This window comes from Schistocerca cancellata, chromosome 8 (assembly GCF_023864275.1).
Source record: "Schistocerca cancellata isolate TAMUIC-IGC-003103 chromosome 8, iqSchCanc2.1, whole genome shotgun sequence".
Taxonomy (NCBI): Eukaryota; Metazoa; Arthropoda; class Insecta; order Orthoptera; family Acrididae; genus Schistocerca; species Schistocerca cancellata.
Window position 1 is genome coordinate 492,567,163 of NC_064633.1, and position 26,882 is coordinate 492,594,044.

Sequence of the window (26,882 nt, forward strand, 5' to 3'; positions counted from 1 at the left end):
TTACCCCTGTTTGACTTTGTATTTATAACCCTGAAGTCTAGTTCCTCCTGCCACCAAACTTCACTAATTCCCACTATAACTTTAATCTATCCATTTCCCTTTTCAAATTTTCTAACCTACCTCCCTGATTAAGGGATCCGACATTTCACGCTCCGATCTGTAGATGGCCAGTTTTGTTTCTCCTGATAAAAATGTCCTCCCGAGTCGTCCTTGTCCAGAGATCCAAATGGGGTACTATTTTAGCTCCAGAATATTTTACTGAAGAGGACACGCTTATCGTTTAACCATACAGTAAAGTCGCAAGTCCTTGGGAAAAATTGTGCTTGTAGTTTCCCTTGCTTTCAGCTGCTCGCTGTACCAGCACAGCAAAGCCATTATGGTTAATGTTACAAAGCCAGATCAAGATCAGTCAAACTGTTGCCCCTGCAACTACTGAAAAGGCTGCTGCACCTCTTCAGAAACCTCACTTTTGTCTGGCCTATCGACGGATACCCCTCCGTTGTGGTTGCACCTAGAGTATGGCTATCTGTATCACTGTGGCATACAAGCCTCCCCACCAATGGCAAGATCCATGGTTCATGGGGGGAGTAATCAAGTATAAATATGAAAACTACCAAATTAGCAGAAAAAAAACAAAATTGCCAAAAAATAACACTAATAATAACAGTAATTTTGTGGCTCACTGGTCTGGTGCAAGTCATTAAATAAACAAAAAATAACACTGAAACTGATAATAAAATAAAATGATTGTTTCCTGTCCCAAGCAATAAGGGACACAGAAAATCTTAGAATCAACTGAGAACTGACCCTGGGCCTTTGGATTTGTTACCCGTTAGTGGCCCACACACTCCTCTATACTTTCAACAATACTTTCTGTAAAAAACTTTACAAAAGTGGGAAGTTCCTGTTTCACAATGTGTTGATGTTTCTTCTATTCTTCAAAATTTCAGTAATATTTCTAAGAAACCTTTCAGCAACATTTAGGTTATAAACTTGATGAACTCAGTTGTTATTTTGTGTCTAATTCATTTTTGGGCTTTGGTTTCACAGAATGATATATGAGTAATAGTGTAACGTAAATTTTAGAAACACATGTTAACATAACATTAGATACAATGGGAGTAACTATTTATGACTAGCTCTTAACAAAAGCAACTGGACTGAATCACAAACTTACAAATGAAGGAAATACATATGTGGCAGATCTTGAGCTTTCAAAACAGCTCTGTTTGCACAGTATAGACATAGTTATGCGGACTAATGACAAGAAGTATATCTAACTTTTATGTGGACCATCTGTTTGTTAAGACATGTCATCAAATCATTTTTTTGTGAGATCTGTGAAACACAGTGAGTGGTTTACGGCAGAAGATGGCCCTACAGAACTGCTGAGCTTTTGTGTTGGTGTCAGAGCTTACAATACGCAATTCTTGAACTATCATGAGGTTCTTGACACCTTCATTATAGTGGCAAGTGGATTATACTTCACAATACTTTGTTATGAGAAATGAGCAATGGAACTGTATTATGAGACCATGAGACCACTACAGTCTATAGCTTCTTGTGGCAATAAGTATACTGTTATCTCGTATGTTGCGTGGACTCTTAAATGGCAACCTCTTAAACGTCTGTAACCTGCATTAGCTAGAAAAACAGCCATTCCACCTAAGTGAAGAATACAGCACCTTCCCACGGTACAGTAGTATTAGTAGGATCAAAATGCATTTTTTACAAATACAATGATCTTATCCCTGTGAAAGGAGATTCAGTTCCAAATGTGTCCTGCACCCATTAACTTTTCACTGCTGCGTCAGAGCAGTTATTAACAGTAATGGCTTTCTGTGCCTTTATCCTTATCTTGTTACCAAATTGGAGAACCTATGATGGTTCCTTCATTGTACATGGACTCTCTAGAAATGTAATCAGATTTTTCTGACACAACTAAGATTTCCTGTAAAATTGCCTCTGTCTGTGGAGACACTAACTTTTAGCATTAGTTTATTCACAGTAGTAGCAAAAGACATTGAAGAATTAGGGAACTGTTGTGATTTGTGTGATTTTATTGCTTTGCTGTTTGGTATGAATTTATTCACTTAAATTTTTTGGATCTTCTTCACGTTCAAGTAATATGACACTCCTGATTCTAGATGGTATAATTGTCACTACAGTTAATGCACAACTGACAAGACTAACTTGTAGTGCCAGGTTCAGAGGCTATTTGGCTATGATTTCTATATGCTGCCTAGACCTTATAAGTGTTTTAAAGTAATAAATCATGACTTTAAAGTACTCTGGAAGAACAGAGTCTCTGAAAGTCAGCTGAAATGTTGCCATCTTCCACAACGCTCTCTCAGCCTTTTTCATAACAACATGAAACGAATGGAAAGCTGACGTAACATAAGAATAGGTGTTTTAAAAAAAATCCTACAGTTGAGGTTGAGAAAAATAAGGGAGCTAGACTGTCACATAGAGAATGTAGAGGATCAGGTGGCCAAAATACATGAGTAAGGGAGATCATAATAGAAATTACCTACCAGCCTACTAGGATCACACACTCTTAGTAGCCGCAATGAAGGGGGTCAATTAAAAAGTATCTCATCTGCAGTTTTAGATCTTGTAGCTGGAGTAATTAGACTTTCCCATTGATGTTCCTATGTCTACCTTTAGCTATGGCTGTGATTAATTTAAATAGGAGTAGTGTACTGGATGCCAGTAATGGAATGCACTGAACAATTTATAATATTCTATGTAGTACTAATGATGAAGCAGATTAGTAATTATATTACTTTTCTATGAGATGACAATGCTTTATACTTAATTTTTATTACAAATAATGATATACAAGGGTTGTTACTACTTTCTACTGGATAGGTGGTAATAGTAATAATTTTATGGAGTGTTTAAATTAGATGACACACTAATATTGCTGATATATCATTATTATTGTTATGCACAAAGTATAAATTGTGCCTGACGATCAGGAGAACACAGCTGACGGCAACCAACTAAAGGAGAGTACAAAAAATGATCAGAGGATTGATGTAACAAGTTTCTATAACAAGGAGTTAAACCTAATTAAAGTACTTTGTGGGTGATGCTGGTAGTGTATGTACTGCAGGACTGGCAAACACCACTATCCTCCAGTGTGCCACTGAAGTACAAGGAGGGGGAAGGATATCCACCTTTAGGTTGGGTTGTCTTGGGGAAGGAGACCAGACAGCAAGGTCATCTGTCTCATCGGATTAGGGATGGAAGGGGAAGGAAGTCGGCTGTGCCCTTTCAAAGGAAGCATCCCGCCATTTGCCTGCAGTGATTTAGGGAAATCATGGAAAACCTAAATCATGATGGCCGGACACAGGATTGAATCGTTGTCCTCCCAAATGCAAGTCCAGTGTGCTTGGTCCCACATTTAGGGTCTATCTTCTATCCTCCTTTGGCTCAGGCTCCCTTGATCTTCCTTTTTCTATCATTTCTTCCTCTCTCTGAGTGACTGTATCTCTCTACTGTTTTTCCCACATTCAAATACTGCCACTGCGGCACCCTACTCATCTGTTACACTGAATTCCAAATGAGCAGCAATCCTCTTGGTACCACCTTCTGAAGTACCATTGAAGAAACATATCTTTTCGTCATTGGATCCCTATGGACAGTGCATTGCTCTTAATTTAGGATAATTAATATACTTATATGATGTGAAAGACTGTAGAGTTTTGAGGCAATAAACATCCCACTAGAAGAGTAGTATGTATCCCTACACGTTCTTATAAACGATACTCATAACAAAAAGTTATTTTATAACTTCTTGAATTTAGAGGTACCGATATTGTGTGGAGATTTTATTTTTATTTTGTATGGAAAAAGCTATATTAGTCCACAGCTCATGGTCTCGTGGAAGCATTCTCACTTCCCGAGCACGGGGTCCCAGGTTTGATTCCCGGCAGGGTCAGGAATTTTCACCTGCCTCGAGATGACTGGGTGTTGTGTTGTCTTCATCATCATCATCATCATCATCATCATCATCATCATCCATCCCCATTACGGCCGTAGGAACGCAATGGCAAACCACTTCCACTAGGACCTTGCCTAGTACAGCGGTGTGAGTCTCCCACACCATCCTCTACGCTGTGTTATGGAGTATGGGACTTCATCATCATCATCAAGCTATTTTAAGGAACAATGTGCACTTTCAACATGGGATGGCTATAGCACTGATTTCACAATTGAAAATATCTACTCAGACGCACAAATATGTATTCCATGGATCGCTGGCCTCACCAGCCTGCCCTGGAGATTCACAGACTACCAAAGCATTGTAATATTAACAATGAAGGAATGCTGCCAGATGCAAAGGAATGAACTTTTGCCAGACTACTATTATCCTGCATACAGAATGTTGACAGTAGTCATATAATGCAGTTCTTATATTTAGTGATGAGATAATACACAATTTGTTAACTCGAAAGTAGTATCACAAGTTACTCCTAGAAATGTGGTGTAGCAATTCTGGATTTTAAAGCAATTAGAAAAAAGTTGGAGAGAACAACGGTCACACCAAGGTAAAGCAGATAATACATCATTGGAAGAAATAGTTACAACACATAAGATGAATCATGAGGCAGCATAATGTTTGCTGTAAGCTATAATTTTACTATGAAAATATTGTCAAGGTTTTTAATTTTGTATTAAAATAAAGCTGATTTAATCCCCTAGGAGAATTTCTTATGTTGGAGTTTGCACTAAATAACAGTTGTAGCTTCAAGTATTTAACTGTTTTATGTTAAAGGAAAATTTTTAAAGTAGGGGGAAATAAATGTAAGTATGTATTACTTCCCTAATGAAACAGTTCTATTTGTATGAGAATAACTTTGTTAAACAATGGAAAATCTAGGATGGACCGTAACAATGTTACATTGGAATAAGTATCAATATAATGAAAGGAATAGTTGCTACTCATAGTATAGCAGAGATGCTGAGTCGCAGAAGGGCACAAAAGGGCACAACAAAAACACCGTCGGACAATCACATACACACACACACACACAAACACACACACACACACACACACACACACACACACACACGACCACAGTTTCTGGCAGCTGGAGCCAGACTCATAATTGTGTGTGTGTGTGTGTGTGTGTGTGTGTGTGTGTGTGTGTGTGTGTGTGTGTAGGTGTGTGTGGGGGTGGGGGGGGGGAGTAAAAAAAACACAACCACCACCCCCACAAACAACAACAACACAACTTGGAAATGAATATGCTAAAAGTAGTAGTTGCTAGTGTAGCTGAAAATTATTTGTAAGTGAAATAAAAAATGTGGCACTGATTGAAAACAGATGAGCACATTCATTAAATTAAAAGAACCCATCATATCTGCCACCAGTTAAAATACTTGGCTAATGGATACACACTTACTGTCAAAGCATAAAAATATTTTCCTTCAAAGAAAAAATTACACTGCAAAATCATACCTAAAAATACGCAGCAAAGAAGTAGCCAGTGGGGCTCTGTCCAAGTGGCATGTGTCTGCCAAAGCTCGAACCACTTCCAGAGATGGATCCAGTACCAACTGCTGCAGTGGAGAGTACTCTTCTTGTGGCATTATAAGGTCATGGAGATATCTTGTGCGCAGACGTAGTGAGCCCCATTCGCCGATTGGTGTGATGCCCGATAGCTGGTACCAGTCCTCTGTCTGAAGAGGTAAAAACATGACATAGCTGTATCCATTCCACATTTTGAGTGCAGAACATGACGTCAGAAAATATATAAATTATCACTGAATAATGACAATTTACTGCAAAAAAACTGAATTAACAAATACATTAGCATAGCTCTTAAGCAGACAGAGCTATATTAATGTACCATAAAATCAACACATCAACAACATTTGCATACATAGCATTTTTGGAGAAAGCAGAGCAGAAGCTGATACACTACTCTAAATGTGAAAATCTTATAAACACAGGAGAGGCATTGCAGAGTACACACATCTTTAAAGCTATTGCACCCTCCCCATTTTTCATTTTTGTTGTTGTCAGCTTTTAACATGACAGAACATGTAAGTTATCAGTTCTTCAGACGAAGAGTCTGAACGGAATTTACTGTGAACTTGCTGGAATAACTGTGAAAGCAATCACACAAACTTATTTACAGACACAATAGGAGAATCTTAAAAGGAAACTTCGATTTGAAACCATACTGTTCCAATATTGGTATATCACTCCAATATGAGTACAGTGTTTCAGAACTGTTACATCACACTTGACCTCGAAATTTTGCTTACAAATGTTGTGTTATCTACTTTTCTTTTCTGCATTAATCCCACTTATGGCAGGACCATTCATTATGCACAATCATCCAGTATAAAAATCCTCTCAGTATGTCACCCTACTGTAGTTAAATTCTGTTAATAAACAGAATTTTTCTGTATGGTAAAGTTTAGCTATTTATGTAACTTTCATTTCCTCCTGTTTCTAGTTTAACTAATTTTTTATCCCCCGTTGCCTCTCCTTTCCTCCATCTCTCCTTTTTTCTTTTCTTTTTTGCATTATTATTCCCATCTTTCATTTCTATGTTTCTATAAATCAATTTTTACTAATCACTCCACCCCTTCTGTCATCATTGAAGCTGATAAAGTGCTTACTAATGTACTATCTCCGATCTACGCTGACTGTCTCCTCCTCCTTCGCCATTCAAGTTATACAGAAAGCTCTCCAATTCCAGAACAGAAATGAAATGCTGCAACGTTTCATATTTATTATAGAACAAATACAAAACTTGAAAGTATTGGGCACTATCCAACTAGATAGCTTATCAACATCACAGGGCTTATTTCTTGGTCTTTACAGTGAGAGTATCATATAGTGACTGAACAGTGATACTGATTTAAGTCATACAGCAAATGGCCAAGGAAATCCACACAAAGCAAAAAAATGAGATGTCATTCTGGAGGCAGGGCAATGCTGACATGTGGGAAATAATACAATTAAACTGTAGAAGTATGGGAGATGATTCGTGTAGAGCTGGAAAAAATTACACAGCAAGTACTTAAAGAAGGAAAGCATTAATAAGAGCAATAAAATAAAATCATGTACTACAATGGAGGAAGCCACAAAATGCAGATAGCTCAACAGATTTCTTAATGACATGGATCTTTGTTTAGAGGATTCTATGTTTTGTGTTTAAACGTAGTAATAACTAAAAGATGGCATATAATACAAAAATCATAATGCTAGCAACACGGAAATTATTTATTTAACATCAGGATGTTTACATATAATATCTAAAGTGGTTAGTGTAACACCACTTTCAGATCAATTTTTATGTGCATCTAAGAACTATGATACTGTTAAATATAACACAATCAATGTACCTCATCCCCATTGGTCAAACTACTGAGCTCCACTGTCAACTCAGCAACTTCGGTATCCTTTGAACGCTTTCCTTTGTTGTACACAGTTACAGTGAATGTTAAAACATCTGGTGGGACATCACTGTGGAGAAAAAAAGAAAACCGATGACTGTAAAGTGTGTTATTTCTATGTTAACTGTAACGTTTCATTTCACTCCAACAACGAAAATCTTTTCTGGCTTGATAAACTGTTTTCACTAGTAAGATGGTGCAATTCCAACTGAAATGCAGTCTTCTGGAGAGACTACAGTCTACATTAAAAAGGTGAAAAGACTTAAAATTATGCTTCAGTAGTGTCAATTAAGTGCAATACCTGACAGCGCAAAGACGCCGAAAATACGTCACACACACGTACATCAGATAAAAAAGTAGTTTTATGAGATATAGATATCACTTACTCCAGAATAAACTCCTCATCCCAGACTGGATCTGGTCCTGTTTTTACTTTTGTACGGGCCACTTTCACTTGATTAAGAGATATAATACAAAAAGGGTTTGGCACTAACTTGTATGGCAACCTGAGGAAGAAAGAAATACCAAACACATATTGACCATAAATAAATGCACTCACATGAATTCTACAAGAAATAAAAACAACACACAAAACATATGAAGAATAGACTACTTTGAATGAACACAATTCAGTTTCTGTATTACATATAATTTAGTAACCGGGAAGGGGAAATAAAGTATTTCCAAAGGAATAGGGACAAAAAATTGATGACTAGGCATACATTTTAAAGCAGCTGCAATATATCAGTACCTATATCTAATTAGATGAATCAAATTGGCACAGTATGAAATAAGGTAAATATTATGTCACTACATAATCCTCCGATACACTGAAGGTAGTAGATGTAAGAGAACTGTTGGAACTAGAGGTCTGTCCTTTTAGAATGAAAGGACGGAAGCACTGAAAAAGTGACAACAGGAGAACAGAAATAACTGATTTCTGAATATTTTGTGTGTGTGTGTGTGTGTGTGTGTGTGTGTGTGTGTGTGTGTGTGTGTGTGTGTTTTTAGTGTGTTATATCTGTTGGATTTATCCATGTAATGTTCAGTTTTGCAGCAGAGTCTTCAGCTGTCCACTAGATCTCCCTACTGTACTGTTACATTCTTGCATAACACCTTTGGTAATTAAAGTCCGTTTCCAAAAGAGGATCTAAAATTTGATCATAATCTGCACATATATTATTGCAATTTATATGCAGATGTCTTCTCTACACATGAAAAATTATAATTACAGTTTGATTACAATTACTTGGTAGTTGACACTTGCAATGAAGTAGGCCATGTATTGGATACTACAATACAATTTTGTGTGCTCAAATGTCTGTACATAAATCCACAGGTGAAAGCATACACACCACTTGAAGTTTTCAAGATGTGCAGGGTACATGTGTGACCTTTTATTATTGGTAAACCCCTGCCTGCTGTCCAAATCTTAACCAATGTACTGCTGATGGCCATGTAGCAGTGCTGTATGGTCATGTGACAAACATGTAATAACAAACAGTTTTGATCAGTGTGTAAGGTCAAATTTTTATTTTTATGGTTACACAGAAGTTAAGTTAGCATAAATTACTGCTAGATAATCGTTTCATTTCATTTCAATGCAGATACAACTGTTCATTGCTGAGAATGTTAGAATGACCTATGATAAAAATGCACACCAGCCACATTATACACTGAAGTGACAAAGAAACTGGCATACGCATGCATATTCAAATACAGAGATACGTAAACAGGCTGAATACATCACTGTGGTCAGCAACGTCTATATAAGACAACAAGTGTCTGGCGCAGTTGTTAGATCGATTACTGCAGCTAAAACGGCAGGTTATCAAGATATAAGTGAGTCTGAACAACATGCTGCAGTCGGTGCATGAGCGATCGGACACAGCATCTCCAAGGTAGTGATGAAGTGGGGATTTTCCCCGTATGACCATTTCGTGAGTGTACCGTGAATATCAGGAATCCGGTAAAACATCAAATCTCCAACATTGCTGCAACCGGAAAAAGATCCTGCAAGAATGGTACCAATGATGACTGAAGAGAATGGTCCAACATAACACAAGTGCAACCCTTCTGTAAATTGCTGCAGACGTCAATGATGGGTGATCAACAAGTGTCAGAGTACGAACCACTCAAGGAAACATCATTGATATGGGCTTTTGGAGCAAAAGGTCCACTCGTGTACCCTTACTGACTGCACGACACAAAGCTTTACACCTCACCTGGGCCCGTCAACACAGACCTTGGACTCTTGATGACTGGAAACATGTTGTCTGGTCGGACGAGTCTCGTTTCAAATTGTATCGAGCAGATGGATGTGTAAGGGTATGGAGACAACCTCATGAATCAATGGACAGTGCATGTCAGCAGGGGACTGTTCACAGTTACAGTGATATGGGACCCCTGATATGTCTAGACATGACTGTGACAGTTCACACATATGGAAGCATCCTGTCTGATCACCTCCATCCTTTTGTGTCTATTGTGCATTCCAATGGACTTGGGCAGTTCCAGTAGGACAATGCGACATCCCACACATCCAGAATTGGTGCAGAGTGGCTCCAGTAACATTCTTCAGAGTTTAAACACTTTCGCTGGCCACCAAACTCCCTAGACATGAACATTATTGAGAATATCTGGGATGCCTTGCAATGTGCTGTTCAGAAGAGATCTCCACCGCCTCGTACTCTTGCAGGACTCATGATGTCAGTTCCCTCCAGCAGTACTTAAAGACATTAGTTGAGTCTATGCCATGGCGTGTTGCAGCACTTCTGCGTGCTTGTGAGGGTCCTACACATTATTAGGCAGGTGTACCAGTTTCTTTGGCTCTTCAGTGTATATAGCACATCCTTAATTTTGAAGGTCGGAGGGGTGGGGGGGTGGGGTGGGGGAGAGAGAGAGAGAGAGAGAGAGAGAGAGAGAGAGAGAGAGTGAGTTTCTTTTACCTGTAGTTCTATCTGATGGTTGATTTACAGAAGAGATAAAAAAATTGTCTTTGATGAGCTACAAACAGCAAAATCTTTTGTCAGATGTTGTATAGGCACAATCTATACAACTTGGGTATATGTAATTATACTGTTCTGTAATAAAACAGCTCGAATGTTACTGATGAATAATTGAATATCAAGAGTCAGAGCACATTAGTAGAATTGTACTTATCACAGAGTCTTGAAAAAATACAAATTTGTAGAAAGGAGCTTCAGTTTAGCAGTCCACTGATGTGCAGGGAATTGTGAATGTTTGGTCTCTACTGCAATCTTGCACCAGTGGTACCACTTGAAAATATGAACACCTGAAAAAGTAATTGTGAGCAGCTTTGCTACAGTCTGTGATTATGTGTAGGAGGTTCTTGGGCACTGCAGATTACTAAATTTTCAAAAGAAAGCCTATAAAAAATGTGCCACACAAAAATTAAGACTGTATGTAAACTTTCTGTCAGCATGGTAACAACCAAATAACAGCAGCAGTACAACATTGTAGGTGCAGATGAAGCTGATAAAGTAATGTTACAAATTAAGAACTTAAAAGTGGAGAGTACCAAAACACAACACAACAAAAAAATATTTTTATTCTTCTTTGTTAGGTAACAACTTACTGCTATGGTATTTTTGGCACTGAATATGTATTTGATCTCAAGTTTTTACTATTATTTGCTGTATTGTCACAATGGGGTTTTATTATAAACTAGAAAATTTGCAGAACACATGTATTTGGAATGAAGAGTAATTTAATTTTTCAGTATCTACAAAGATTTTATTGAATTATACTGTATTTTTGCTGTATCCTGCTAATAGTGTGTGTGTGTGTGTGTGTGTGTGTGAGAAAATTTGCAGAACACATGTATTTGGAATGAAGAGTAATTTAATTTTTCAGTATCTACAAAGATTTTATTGAATTATACTGTATTTTTGCTGTATCCTGCTAATAGAGTGTGTGTGTGTGTGTGTGTGTGTGTGTGTGTGTGTGTGTGTGTGTGTGTGTGTGTGTGTCGAAAGTAGTGTTGCCACATGTGCATACTTAAATTGACCAATTTTGTAGTAACCAAGTAATACATGAAACCGATCCGAATAACACAATTATAGCTTTATTCATAAACCTCTGAACAATAACGGAAATAAGTGTCCTGTGACTCCACACAACAAGACAAAAGAATCGTATGGAATATGCAACATAAATGATACAGAACAACTGATGTGAGTGATACAAACGAAAAGGACACAGTGAGAGTGAGTCAGTGCTGCTTTGTGCGTATATAGGCGTGAATCGCTGGTACATTGTGTGACAGAGATCGTGCCATGTGCACACTTCCCACAGGTGACTTCTAGTAGCTGGCCTGTGTTGATACGATTGTCAGTCGATTTACAAACACGCACACAGCGACATTACTCTCGGCGCACTCACTCACTCACTCACTCACACTCACAGACCCTAGTAGCGAGATACAGCAGTTTTCTTCCTCTCTTCTCATTAACACATCTAATATAGCTTTTTGTCTTATGAACTGCCAGTTGTACATCTTATCAAAAGTGACTAAGAACAGCCTCCCATCATATCAGTATTCTAGCGGCCTTCATACCATCTTTCCAGTTCTTTGATGTCTTGATGAATGTGCTCTCCTTTTTTCTCACTGATATTGCCCAATATTTCAGAGGGAGATCAATACAACTGTTCATATTCATAAAATGAACCTTGAAATTTTCCAATTGCTGTTATGACACAAGTACAATATGAGTCAGTTATGCTAATCAATTACACAAGTTGGGATTGAAAATAATTTTTCGAATGTTTGGTTCGACAAAAATGCCTTCCTCAATGTCACACTCAGTAGATGGGGAGACTTCTCATTGTAACATTTGAAACATTATCCGTCTTTGATTAAGGCCTTCACAAACCGTTTTGTTTGGCCCAAATTAATGAATTGTGCTACCTGACATTTCAGGTCTTTACAGGATTACGTTATTAATAGTCATTAAGTCACGGGCTGTCCCTAATAATAATCCGTACCTCTGTAGCATTCTCTGTTATCATAACAAAAGGCCGACAATAATGCTCAATATATCTCAGAACATAGACAAACTGTTGGCATTAATATACACTAAACTGAAGTATCTGGACATCTACTAGTGAACATAATTATGAATGTGTCCGCCCTTCAGCTTTATGGCAGTTTGAACTCTGCTGGGGTCACTGTCCATGAGCTGCCTGAATGCCTGTTGAGGAACGGTAGCTCATACTCGATGTCGATGTCGGATGCTGGGGTGTGGAGTGAAATTAACACAATAACTTGTCTCGAAAGTGTGGTATTGGCTTCAGCTCAGGACACAGGGCATAGCGGCCCATTTCAGGAATGCTGCTGTCCACAAACCATTGCCTTGTGGAAGTTGTTTTATGGCAGGTAGCACAGTCATACCAATACAAACAATCATCATCAGTGAACTGTTCCTATACAGCGTGCAGTTCACAATGCTGTAAAACATTTTCATACCCTTATACACTCAGTGTTTTCTTAACCAAAATAAGGAGACCACACCCTAACCACGAAAAACACCCACATACTGAACACTACTTTCTCGGTACTCCACTGTCGGCACTACATGATAGCAGGTAACATTCGCCAGGGATTTGTCAAACCCAAAGCCTTTCACTGGATTGCCACTCGGTTTAGTGTGGTCTGTCACTCCACATCACTTGTTCCCAGTCACCCAGTGATATCACTCTTTACATCACCTCAAGTGTCACTTATCACTGATTACAGAAATGTGTGATCAATGACAAGCTTCTCAACCATCGTATCCCATTCTTTTTAATTCCCGACACACAGTCATTGTGCTAACTGGATAGCTGACAACACCTTGGGACTCACAAGCAATTTCGTTAATTTCGTGTGATTTTTTACAATTGCCCTCTGCAATACTTGATGTTCCCTATCCATCAACCAGATGAGATCTGCCTGGTTTTGGTTTTGCTGTGATGGTTCATTTGTATTTCCACTTCACAATTGTGTTCCTAACAGTTGACTTGGACAGACTTGGAAAGGTTAATATGTCCCTGATGGATTTGTTACTCAGGTGACATCCAGTAACTAGTCAACATTCGAAGTCACTGAATTCTCCTGACTTATTCATTCTGCTGTCACTGCATCAGTTAATGACAACACAATGCTCCCTACCTCCTTTTATACTGGCAGGTCCACCTCTCATGACATCTAGTGGGCAATTTCACATTACAAAGGAGCACCTGGATACTTCTGATGAGATAGTGTATACAACTTACAGAAACATCCTGCACCCAAAAGAACATTAAAGTGTGAGTGAGAGTGGGAGTGTGTGAGAAAGAGAGAGAGAGAGAGAGAGAGAGAGAGAGAGAGAGAGTGTGTGTGTATGTGTGTGTGTGTGTGTGTGTGTGTGTGTGTTGTGCACATGAAAATCAGAAATGGCAGTTGAATATTTTATGATTGCTGAATACAAATATTAATTGTGACTTTGCTACCTTATACAAATATCTGGAATACATTCAATTAACTGACAGAATAACCATTCTCAGGGAAATGTATTACCTATGAGCATCAAGAATATGCAGCTGCAGGCACCTTAACTCTCTCAACCTTTGCACCTTGGGTGATCTTGTTTGCTGTGTTACACAAAGAGGCTTCAGTGCTGTTATCCAGTCCTACATATACATAAAACAAAACAAATTAACAACTTCCATATGTTGGAGAATGGAAAAGGTAGTATAAATATCAAATCATATTTTGGGTAACAATTAACACTAGTTGCAAGTAGCTGAATATCTCTTATTCTGATTGGATCATGAGCTTCAGTTCATGAACTACACTGAGAGAGGACAGTGTGTCCTTAAACAGTTTGCTCTACCATTGGCTTGCCCATGTATAGCAAAATCAAACCAGTTCTGGAATTTTATTAATTAGTTACACTATACCAATAAATTAAATTTTGTTAAAAGCCATACACATTATGTCACTGGCTTAAAAACAGCAATCTCTGGGCTTTTATACAGAGTATTTATTCCACGTAACAGATAGCCATAACATTTCATAAATGATTTAAAATTCTAAACATTTTAACTACTAATAGAAAACAAATAATCGAGTATTTTTCATGATGATTTAACATTTACAGTACAAGATTCTGAAGCAAGAACATGTGCCTTCAAATTGAATGTTATTTTTTCAACAGTGTTCATTAACTCTTATTAGTTATGATACATGTGTGTTAGATCACCAGCATGAATTTTATTGAAATTATGGGCACGAGTCAGTTTACAGGTTATATATATGACTTTTATGTCAGTAGGGCTACAAAGTGGTCATTTACAGGTAATTTACAGAGCACACTGTCTTTAAACATAATAAGAATGAAAAAAAAAAATGTCTTTAATACTACTCATTTAACTACCGATACACTTAAATTTAGTTTTTTTTTTTTTTTTTTTTTTTTTTAAGCTACACACGCAACAAGTTTTATTGAAACTTGATCTATGCAACAGAAGGAGCTGTTCAGAAGAAATGATTTTAGGCTGATTCTCTACCTGTTACACATATGCATTATGTTACTGGGCAAATTGTCAAAGGTTATTCTGCTGCATATTTAACTCCTTTCTGGACAGTGACAGTTTCATTAATGAGTAATAAAGCTCAGGTTTTCTTCTGGTGTTGCAGCTACAGACATTGTTCCTCTTATAAAATTGTGATTGATTATTTCTGATGAATTTCATTAGGAAATATACGTATTGTGAAGTTGTGGTTAAAATGTAAATTCCTTGATAGGTGTCTGTACGGTGTTTGTGGGTGAACACTACATATTATTCCTACTGCTTCCATTTGAGCAATCAGTACTTTCTTTCCAAATAAAAATTGTGCCACAAGACATTAATGAGTGGAAATACGCACATGTGTTGATTTGTTTATTTCTAAAATTAGCAATTAGCAAAATTAGTATGAGCAAAAGCTACTGAATTTCGCTCCCTGAAGAGAGTCCAGCTTCATAACTTTATGATGATGCAAATGAAACATTTTATAAAAAAACTGTTGCAAAATGTGCACTAAAGAATGTCAACACAATATAGTTTCAATTCCACTATGCGACCGAACATATGCTTTTGTGTGTCCAACCAAATAGTCATTTCCAGCGCTACATATAGTGGAAAATTTCGGCTGGAGTAACAATGATATTAAACAGGATAGATTGTGACTCACCACACACAGGAGACTTTTAAGTGGCAGAAAGACACATTTAAAAGTAGAATAAGTTACTGGACAGAATCCACCTCCAGATATAGAAAAACACAGTTCCCATTAACAGCGCCACTACCATCTGTGGGCGCTAAGCATGAGTCATTTGTGTATGTTTTTTCTTACATCTGTACAAGGATTCTGTCCAATAGCTTCTTTAAATGTGCTTGTGAATCACTCAATGCCTTCTCTACATAGTGAGAAGCAATTTATCCTATTTGTATTTCATAGTGTTGCTATTCCAGTGTTATATAAATACTTCAAGCATTTACCTAGTCATCTTTTTATAGGACATGAGCGAAAACTTGTGATTTGCTTGCTGCTCAGCTCTCAGATGTAATCTGGTTGGGATCCAGGCAACAAATACACATTAGACCATTGTTTGCTGCACATGAAAAACACTTCGTGTTTCAAATGAATGGTCTTATTGTATCAGAAAAAAGGTCAGATAACAACTTGCAGATACTGCTTCCACTGAGCACTTTACTACAGTTCCATCAAAGAGAGACATGCAGGCCATCCCACTGGGCTAGTGTCAAGACAAATACAAAGTGACCACCAGGTTTCGCCAGTGCATGTAGTATCTCTGCTTACTTTTCATCACTGTTCTTCTTTGTAGATTCCTTGTTACTTTATTTAGAAATAATTTATAACCAGATTCTAAAACATAACAAGGGGAATATCTCCACATACTATAGTCATACTCCTAATATAAATACATTTTTTTCCTTTTCTGCTTTCTTTTATTTACGCAATATATACACCATGCATACATAAAATCTACAAATTCTTATTCAAATCGTATTTTTCCAAATTCAGTGTATTATTTACAGGAAGCTGATAACAACAGCATAAACAGTTAATGTTGAAACAGTTTATGTAAAGAAATTTTCAACATCTACAGGCACTGTTACATTAAACCATACTGCACCTAGAACTGGCACAACATCTGCTATGTGTAACAAAAAAATAGCTAATCTATTGAAGCTGCTCCTTGAGCAACAGCACTTGCTAATGTGCAAGGACCATGTTGCACTTGAAAATTTGACCTCACTAATAACTGTCTGTTTTAGGATTGGCATGCTTTATTTGAAAGCCCTCCTCCCTTTTTTTACTAAAGAACATCTTGTCTTTCCTGAAAACTGTGTAATTCCACAGTTATCTTTTTTCAAAAGTATTGTTGTCATTAGAACGAAGTGGCCCAGTGTCAATAAACAAGCTAAAAAAATTGAAGAAACACGCGAATTAGGTGGCGCAGAGAGTGGGGTGGCCCATTCCCATGGTAGTTGTTGCCGACATTACTGTAGCTACAGCTGACCGTATAGCATGTGCCTCAAATTCTGCAGCCAGCACTCAAGCTGTGTCACGGGAATTCTCTCTCTCCCGGTCAACAGTTCAAAAGATTTTGCAGCACATGTTACACTGGTACCCCTACAAGATTCAGAATGTGCGCAAATGAAGCCGCAAGATAGGCTACAATGCTGTCACTTTGCCCTTCAGTTTTTGGCACACATGAAAATGGATAAGACATGGATGGGGACTGACCTTTGGACACAGGAGGCATATTTTACTCTGCATGGTGTTATGAATGGGCAGAACTGCTACAACACCACATGTTGTGCAGGAACTTCCACTGCACTCAGCTTATGTGACTGTGCAATATGGTTTCAAAAGCTCCTTCATTCTCACTCCACTTTTCTGAGCCTGTTAGGTGTACAGTGGCATCTGCATCTTGTAACGACTGCCTTCTGCAACACGATTCCAGCTTTGCGAGAACACAACTGTGTCCACACCACTATTTTCATGCAAGATGGGGCAACATCACATGTCACTAGTCAGGTGGCAGATTTCCTAGGTAATTTCGAGATTTGTGGCATTCCACATTCCCCAACTAAATCCATGTGACTTCTGGTTGTGGGAATATCTGAAAGGTAGTCTTTGTCAAGGATGTATCCAGACTCTTCCTGATCTGAAGGGTAGAATAAGATGACATATCACTCTGATTACACCGGATATGCTGCAAGCAACTGCCAACCACATTGTGTTACAGATGCAGCACATTGCTGAGTCAAAAGACCACAATGAACACATGTTGACATGTTGATAACTTGTGATGTGTTTGACCATTCCTCTCCTCTTCCTGCACGCACACCACATTCTGACTGCTTACTGCCTGGTGGCAGAAAGGGAAACCATTATTTTTCCAGCACATTTCACAAACGAACCGATTAATAAACATACCTATCATGTTTCAGCATCCTACGATGTATACAGCCCACACTGGAGCACTCAGGACACCATCAGTTTAATTTTAACCACACGGTATTTCAATTACAAAATTTGAGTTTATAGAAGAATCTTGGTGGACTTTTGTAAACCGGTATGTATCCATACTTCTGTGATATGAACCTATCATTTACACCTTTTTGAGGTTACTGTTAATGAGAACGGCTTCAATGCCTAATGTGTATGTGCTCTCAGTTTTTATGTTATTATTTAATAATTAATATCCTTGTATATTAAACTTTTATGATAACTGTCCTAGGTGTGTATTTAAATAGGCACTGCTCACAAATGCACAGTCAGTTGGTGCCCAGCAGACATTATAAAAAGTTCTGTGTCAGTTAGCACAGTTTCCAGTCAGTATGCACTAAATAATCACCGAGCAGCAGTGAATTAGCATCTAGCATTCTGCAATTGTAAAGTACGATGTCAGCAGTGTACACACAGACATGACTGAGTTATATAAATACAATCACTTGAATGGAACACCTACCACGTGTAGACGAAGTATTACTGTCACCCAAGATTACTAATCTGCTGTGTGGAACATATGAAGATTACTACACAGCTGATCATCATTGTGATAGTACTAATAAATACACATAAACTTGAATTGTTTGTTTTTCCTTTCTCAGAACAATAAAATTGAACTGAGTCATCAGAGAAATGTGTCTAGAGTTTATGAAAATATGACACCTGCAACTGCAACAGCAGCACTGTGAAACTCTACTACAGCAGCAACTCATATAGCATAGCACCAGTGGGTGGCTTGGCTACTAAAACAATAAGCTTCAGCTCTCAGAGCTAAATCAGTGTTGTCTCTGCTGCCAGCCACGTTTCCTCGATTTGATGCACAGAAGGAAGAAGGTGACATTCACCAGTGCCTGCTGCAGAAGTATATCGAGGGAATTAGCAATTCTGACATGTGCAATGTGATGTTTTAACCCCTTTGTAAACTAAATTTGTTATATTTTCCACAGTAGATGTCTGTTGTAAATTGTCTGAATGTTTCTCTGATTAAATACAAATTATAGTGGCCACTCATCTGGAATTTGTGCAACACAGGAAGCGAGACAGCTAAGTGAACAGCTCTTAGCTAGCAGATCACAAATGGCCTGAGCTAGCATTCAAAAATAAATATGAAAATGAAATGTGGACATGTTAATACACAATTCATGATGTTGGCCTTGTTCCATATAATGAGATACAGATTCAAGCACTGAAATAACCAAGCCAATCACTGGATGAGGTTTTGGCTATTGGATAATCCCGAAAGCGACTCAAAAGTCATCATATAATGCACTTGAAGTCTGAAACTACTGATAAAGCAGTAGCCAAATAAAAAAAGCTGTTAAGAAACAAGGAAAAACAAGTATCAAAGATAGAGAGAATATTGACAATAAAGCAACTGGATTGCTACGCAAAGAATGGAGATAATTAACCCCTTAACATAAAATACCGAGTTACCTCATTTTTATTGTTTTGACAGAAATTTATGATCCAGAGTACACTTGGGCAACTGAAGAACAGACCTTCAAAAAATAAAACATTGCTTATATCCATTTCAGCACTGATAGTTACATGTTTGGACACTAAAGAGCATCAGGTACTCCATTCATAGGCAAATTGTTGGGTTTTGTTTGAGGTTGTTGCTGCAAGATATCGACTTTACTATGTGCAGCTCTGGATACTCAATGACAAGAAGTGTTCTTTCACACTCTCTCCTGTATCAGCATTTAGGCAATGCTTCCAAAAAAAAGGATTGCTATAGTGATCCAGAGTTTGACATTGCATTTAGCGGCTCAGAAAGTGAAGAGGAATGTGATTTTACTTTATTACAGAGTAAAAGTGAAGACAGTTCATCAGTTGAGTGACAAATGCTCACCAGTGGTACACGTAGGCTATACTCCAGCCAGCTCCCCCGGCATTCATCTTCACAGGAAACTGTTGTGAAATACATGGACAGGTTTCACAGCTATTCAGAAACTAAAAAACGACCAAGTGTCAGGATATTTTAGTCAAAGTCCAGTGCACAAGTACACTCGGGATTTTACTATCGGTAATCTTCAAAATTTTGTAGCTCATTATTTTGAGCTTCAAAAGCTCTAAAGATTTATGTTCACAGGAAACAGTTGAGAAATATGTGGTTAGACTTAACAGCTACACAGAAACTAAAAAGTGACTTCAAGTTTCAGGATATACTAGTCAAAGTCAAGTGCACAAGCACATATGGGATTTTATTACTGGTGATTTTCAAAATATTGCAACTCATTATTTTGAGCTTTAAAAGCTGTCTTTACATGCAATGTCATTCATTATACAGGGTGTATCAAAAAGAATTATCCGATTTGGCATGTCTATATTTCTGAAACTAATAAACATGTACAACTAATTTTGTTCTTTGATGAACGAGAAACTCAAAAAATTTTGTTTCATACCTTTTCATAGGTGTTCTGTATGGTGAACAGCATATGTCAATACAGCATATGTCAATACAGTATTCAAATTGTTCCCAGACTGCAGTGAGCATGTCCTGAGTTACAGCTTCTACAGCTGCTGTTATGCAATGCCTCAGTTCATTCATTGTTGTCAGTAACGGAGGCATATAAACAGAGTCTTTTATAAGTCCTCACGAGAAATGTTGAGCTGTCTAACTGCGCGGTGAATGGATTTCTGGAGTCTCGTGAAAATATTGCAGATGTGTTTGACATCTGTGTGAGACACTCGGGGGCAGCCCGGCGATTTGCATTTAAACAAACAACCTGTTTTTCGGCATTGTTCGGGCCATCGTCTAATGCTCTGTGCTCTAGGAGGATCAACACCACACCTAGTATGAAAGTCATGCTGAACAGTTATTACTGATTAGCACTGTGCAAAATGTAGAACACAAAATGCTTTCTGTTGCCAGACACCACTTTTATTAGAGCTGAAGTGGGCTCACACTGCTACTACTGCGGGAACCATGTAAAACTCTACAGTTTACTCCTTCCAACAGTACGTTGCTCATGCACATATATCAACTAACATAATAGTTATGTTTTTTTTAATCGAATGATTCTTTTTGATACACCCTTTAGAATTGTTTCATTAATAAAAAAAATGGAATGTAGTCGAATTAAGTCGGGTGATGCTGAGGAAATTAGATTAGGAAATGAGACACTTAAAGTAGTAAAGGAGTTTTGATATTTAGGGGGCCCAATAACTGATGATGGTCGAAGTAGACAGGATATAAAATGTAGACTGGCAATGGCAAGGAAAGCGTTTCTGAAGAAGAAAAATTTGTTAACATCGAGTACTGATTTAAGTGTCAGGAAGTCATTTCTGAAAGTATTCGTATGGAGTTTAGCCATGTATGGAAGTGAAACATGGACGATAAATAGTTTAGACAAGAAGAGAATAGAAGCTTTCGAAATGTGGTGCTACAGAAGAATGCTGAAGATTAGATGGGCAGATCACATCACTAATGAGGAGGTATTGAATAGAATTGGGGAGAAGAGGAATTTGTGGCACAACTTGACAAGAAGAAGGGACCGGTTGGTAGGACATGTTCTGAGGCATCAAGGGATCACAAATTTAGCATTGGAGGGCAGCGTGGAGGGTAAAAATCGTAGAGAGAGACCAAGAGATGAATACACTAAGCAGATTCAGAAGGACGTAGGTTGCAGTAAGTACTGGGAGATGAAGACGCTTGCCCAGGATAGGGTAGCATGGAGAGCTGCATCAAACCAGTCTCAGGACTGAAGACCACAACAACAACAACAACAATAAAAAAATTATTTTTTGGAACATAATTTGGCATAAAATGTTAAGTTAAGGATTTAAACAATAAAAAGCTCACAAAATAAAAAGAAAATATAAGGATCATTTAAAAAGTCCTATACACTGCGTGACTGTTACAGTGGTGTGATCAAGTTGAAATTCATGTCGGTTGTGAGCGAGACTTCGCGTGTGACAGCCATTTACTTGTTTGCCAGTTCAAATGGCTGTGTTGTGAGTAACTCAGTTTTAAAATGGAAGCTGAAACCAAGTCAGGTTGGATTACATGTAGTGACCAGCGTTCCTACATCAAAATCTATTCCCTTCATGGAAAGGACCGAACAGAGATTTACAACAGTTTGAGGAAGATCTGTGGGAATAGTGTAGAGGATCATAGCTCCGTATAACGGTGGTGAGGTCATTTCCATGAAGGTCGGGTAAGCACTGAGGGCAACCCAAGGACTGGAAGGTCATCATCAGCAACGACTACTCGTCTCTCAGGTTACTGTTAATGATGTTTTGAGAGAGGATTGACGAAAAACACGAGGAAAGTGCATATAAGGCCAGAATGTTTGTCACTTCAGTTTACAGAATCATAACTGAAAAGTTAAAAAATGAGAAAAGTTGCTGCCTGATGAGTTCCACATGATCTGAGTGAAGATCAGATAAAAAAACATTGAAGAATTGCTTCAACATTATCAAACAGGAGGAAACAGTTTCTGGAAAGCTCTGTTGCACTTGATGAAATCTGGATATGAGATTTTGAGCCAGAACTGAAGTCCCAGCTGCCACAATGGAAAAGTTCCGACTCTCTATGCCTGAAAAAATTTCATTGCCAACAACCTGAGGTGAAGATGATGATTATTTTTGTGTACAACGTGAATGGAGTCACATCTACAAAAAGAGTGCCCTAGGGGACATTTGTAACAGGCGCATACTATGAACTGTTCCTGCAAAATGTTTCGTGTCCGATTATTTGTCAAAGGTCTGATATGCTTGCAGCTGGTGTCCTTATTTTGGACGATAATACAAACCATATATTACCCAGCCAGAGAGAAACATTCGATGAATGTGGATGAGAAATACTTCCCAATCCACCACAGAGTCCTGATATGAGTCTACAAGACTTTGATTTGTTTCCCAAACTGAAGGAACAAATCCAGGGAACATATTTTGATAAACTGATAATGCTCCCAGTGAGGTGATTCAAGTAATGAGACGACTCAACAATGAAGGTGCCCTAGCTGGAATACAAAGTTTCCAAAAGGTTGCAAAGTTGTTGTAAGCAAGAATGATTGTGTATACTGACGACTTGCAAAGGCATTTTGCAAACTACATTATTTTCTTCAATTCTATCTTACAGTTTGCGCGATTTCTGAAATGACCCTCATCACCACAAAAAGAAAAATGTCATTTTTTCCATTTTTTACTTTCCTGTGTGTCCACTGGCATTACTATATATTTTGCCTGCTGAACATACGAGTTGGCAAGCAATTCTGTCTTATTTATTACATCACTTTTTATGCTCTACATACCAAGCATATCTACAAAATTCCAGCTAGAAACCAGTGCATATGGAACACTAATATGTTTGATGTGGCTGACTCATATTCAACAACAAGAGCCATGAGCACACTGACGCCAACACCTACAAACATTTCCTTGATGAACTAGCCAATGTGTTGCATTTATATAAGTGTGCATGTACAGACGTGTATTATGTAGTCTAATTTTGCATACATTTATACAAACAACGAAATTGCAGTGAACATGTTTCTGCTTAAAGTTTTGTTTTCATGTGCTCATTTGTCTGTGACATGTATAGTTTGAAGTGGTGGACAATCAACTGACACCATGACCTTAGCACAGGTAAGACTACAAAGAATAAAAAAATTACTGAAAATTTGTTACCATAAGTCTTAGAAGATAGTGAAGATAAGGTCAGAGTTAATGCAACAGAGAAAAATGGCTAGAAGGTCAAGCATACAGAGACTGGCGCAATGATTATAGTGTGGAAGCAGAACTTACAAATATGTTTTAAGATGCTGCAATATCAGAAGATAAGGATGATGCTGTGCATCCTCCTATCACCACCTACTCCAGTCCAGTCACTAACATCACCTATCCCATTAAAGGCAGGGCTACCTGTGAAACTAGTCATATGATTTACAAGTTAAGCTGCAACCACTGTGCTGCATTCTATGTGGGCATGACAACCAACATGCTGTCTGTCCCCACGAATGACCACCGACAAACTGTGACCAAGAAACAACTGGACCATCCTGTTGCTGAAGACACTACCAAACATGATATTCCCTCATTTCAATGACTGCTTCACAGCCTGTGCAATATGGATCCTTCCCACCAACACCAGCTTTTCTGAGCTGCGCACAGGTGGGAACTTTCCCTGCAATACGTCCTACATTACCATAACCCTCCTGGCCTCAACCTACGTTAGTCACTGTCCTAACCCATCCACCTTGTTCCCATTTCAGCACTACACAGCTGTCATTTCACTGCCACACCCAGTCTTTTAATTTCTTTCTATTTCTCTCCTTTCCGCTACTGTCCACCCCCCCTTCTCTCCCACCCTCCGTCTTCACTGTCTGCCACGCCCACCATATTATCACTCCCCCTTCCCGCTCCAGCCTCCTCCTACCCCTACCCAGTTGCCACTCCCATCATGTACTGGTGCTGCTGCTCGTAATGTGGTTTCAGTTGCCTGAGGCTGCAGACATGTGTCTATTGATGACAAAGGCCTTAGTGGCCGAAAGCTATAATTGTGTGAATCTTTTTGTTGTGCCTATCGCGACTCAGCATCTCTGCTATATGATGAGTAGCAACTTTCCTTCTCTAATACTGTTACATACCTTCCTGGATTTTCCATTGTTTGACCTTTTGCTAAAGATTCACAAGCAAGACAAATGGATGTTTACTACAACAGCTTTGCTGAAATTCTTTGCGCTGCACAGGAACACTCCTAAAAAAATTGTATCTACCGAACTGGGAAAAGGAAATGCAATTGCTTGGTATTCCAAGATGTGCTGACCAGAAAATGAAAGGATAGGTGAGAGCTTAGTTACATTTTCACAGAATTTCTGAATACACTGTTGTAAGTGCTGAATGAATGCCACAAATATTCTCAAAATCACTGACAACTGTCAAATTCAATGTTAATAAGTCTGGGACTGATAGGTGGGGTCAGATGTTGTCATATTATTCATGTGATTGAAAGACCACCCACTTGCCTAAAAAACCAGTCTTACATATAATTAGCATACTACTTTTCATTTCACATTACTTGTACAACAAATGCCTGTGGATAAAATGGCACTATACGAATACAGAACAAAAATATTTAAGTAAGTACTTTCACCAATGTAAATTCAAGCAGGTATGTGAAAAAGACCTGCTACAAAAACAAGTTTTTGCAAAAGTGGCAATCAGATGACAGGAAAAATCAAGTCATAAGGAGGAGATGTAAAAAGTATGCCAATGATGCAAGCATATAGACACAACATACGAGTGCAGAGTTTGTTTAAGCAATCCTGGGCTTCAGAATGAAATTTTCTCTCTGCAGTGGAGTGTGTAGTCATACAAAACTTCCTGGTAGATTAAAACCATGGGCCAGACCAAGAATTGAGCTCGGGACCTTTTCTTTTTGCGGGCAAGAGCTCTACCAACTGAGCTATCAAGCATGATTCAAGACGCAGCTTTACTTCCGCCAGTACATCATCTACTTCCTTCCAAACTTCACAGAAGTTCTCCTGTGAAATTTTCATGACTAGCAATCCTGGAAGAAAGGATACTGAGCACACATGGCTCAACAACAATGTGGGCCATGTTTCCAGAATGAAGTTTTCACTTTGCAGTAGAGTGTGTGCTGATCCAGGAGTGCTAATTTCGCAAGTTTTGTGGGAGAACTTATGTGGAGTTTGGAAGATAAGAGATGAGGTACTGGCAGAAGTCAAACTGTATGGATGGGTCACAAGACATGCTTGGTAGTTCAGTAGGTAGAGTGCTTGCCTATGAAAGGCATAGGTCCCAAGTTCAGAGTCTTGGTCCACCACACAGCTTTAACCTGACAGGAAATTTTGGATTCTGGATTCTGCATGAATTGCTGTAAAATTACAAGGGCTTAGCAACAATTTTGTATTATAATGAGAATTATAAACAGTTTTGGTGAGATCTCTTCATTCATATGCATAGCTAGATGTAATCCCAGTGTAACTGACATTAGCATTTGTTGCATCTAGCTTCCTTCTCCATTGCAAAATTTATATTAGCAGTCGATATTGCATTACAGGACAGGAACATCAAGCTTTTGCACAAGTATGTTTTCAGCTTGAAGGTCACACACATTTACAAATGTCTGCCCAGTAGCCTAGTGACTCACGCTGATGCCTACAGTCAAAGTGTCATTTAATTTAGAAACAAAAATAAAGTAGAATGAAATTTTCACTCTACAGTGGAGTATGCACTGATATGAAACTTCCTGGCAGATTAAAACTGTGTGCCGGACCGAGACTCAAACTCGGGACGTCTGCCTTTCACGGGCAAGTGCTCTACCAACTGAGCTACCCAAGCATGACTCACACCCCGTCCTCACAGCTTTCCTTCTGCCAGTACCTCGCCTCCTCCCTTCCTTTCTCTCAGGAGTACTAGTTCTGCAAGATTTGCAGGAGAGCTTCCGTAAAGTTTGGGAGGTAGGAGGCGAGGTACTGGTAGAAGTAAAGCTGTGAGGACGGGGCGTGAGTCGTGCTTGGGTAGCTCAGTTGGTAGAGCACTTGCCCGTGAAAGGCAAAGGTCCCGAGTTCAAGTCTCGGTCCAGCACACAGTTTTAATCTGCCAGGAAGTTTCAAAAATAAAGTAGGTTGTCTTGACACAATGGCAAATTGGAGAATATTTTGTGAATAAAACTGTCTAGATTGCTTATTAAAATTTCCTTATTTATTATGGGTTTCAGCTGCTGCCATCAAATATCAAAAGACTTACATCTTATTAATAAAGATACTATTCCAGCAGTAAAACCAACACTGATAAGCCAAAACATTATGACGACTACCCACCACGATGTTGGATGCTGCCTGGTGGGTTTCGGGCAAGTGACATGGTAATAAAAGTATGTAAGTGGAGCAGACATGGATGGGGGTCACCCTAGCGAAGA

At 38.5% G+C, this 26,882-nt stretch overlaps 1 protein-coding gene across 1 annotated transcript in view; it reads right to left on the reverse strand.

Annotated features, from left to right (window-relative positions):
• The window catches only part of LOC126095200 (ras GTPase-activating protein 1), a 175,390-nt gene that overhangs the window by 83,242 nt on the left and 65,266 nt on the right, over nucleotides 1–26,882 (reverse strand). The window contains exons 9-12 of the mRNA XM_049909932.1: nucleotides 13,982–14,094; nucleotides 7,809–7,928; nucleotides 7,372–7,492; nucleotides 5,471–5,691 (exon numbers count right to left, since the gene is read on the reverse strand). Of these exons, the coding sequence (XP_049765889.1) occupies nucleotides 5,471–5,691; nucleotides 7,372–7,492; nucleotides 7,809–7,928; nucleotides 13,982–14,094 (575 nt within the window). The remainder of the gene's footprint in view (nucleotides 1–5,470; nucleotides 5,692–7,371; nucleotides 7,493–7,808; nucleotides 7,929–13,981; nucleotides 14,095–26,882) is intronic.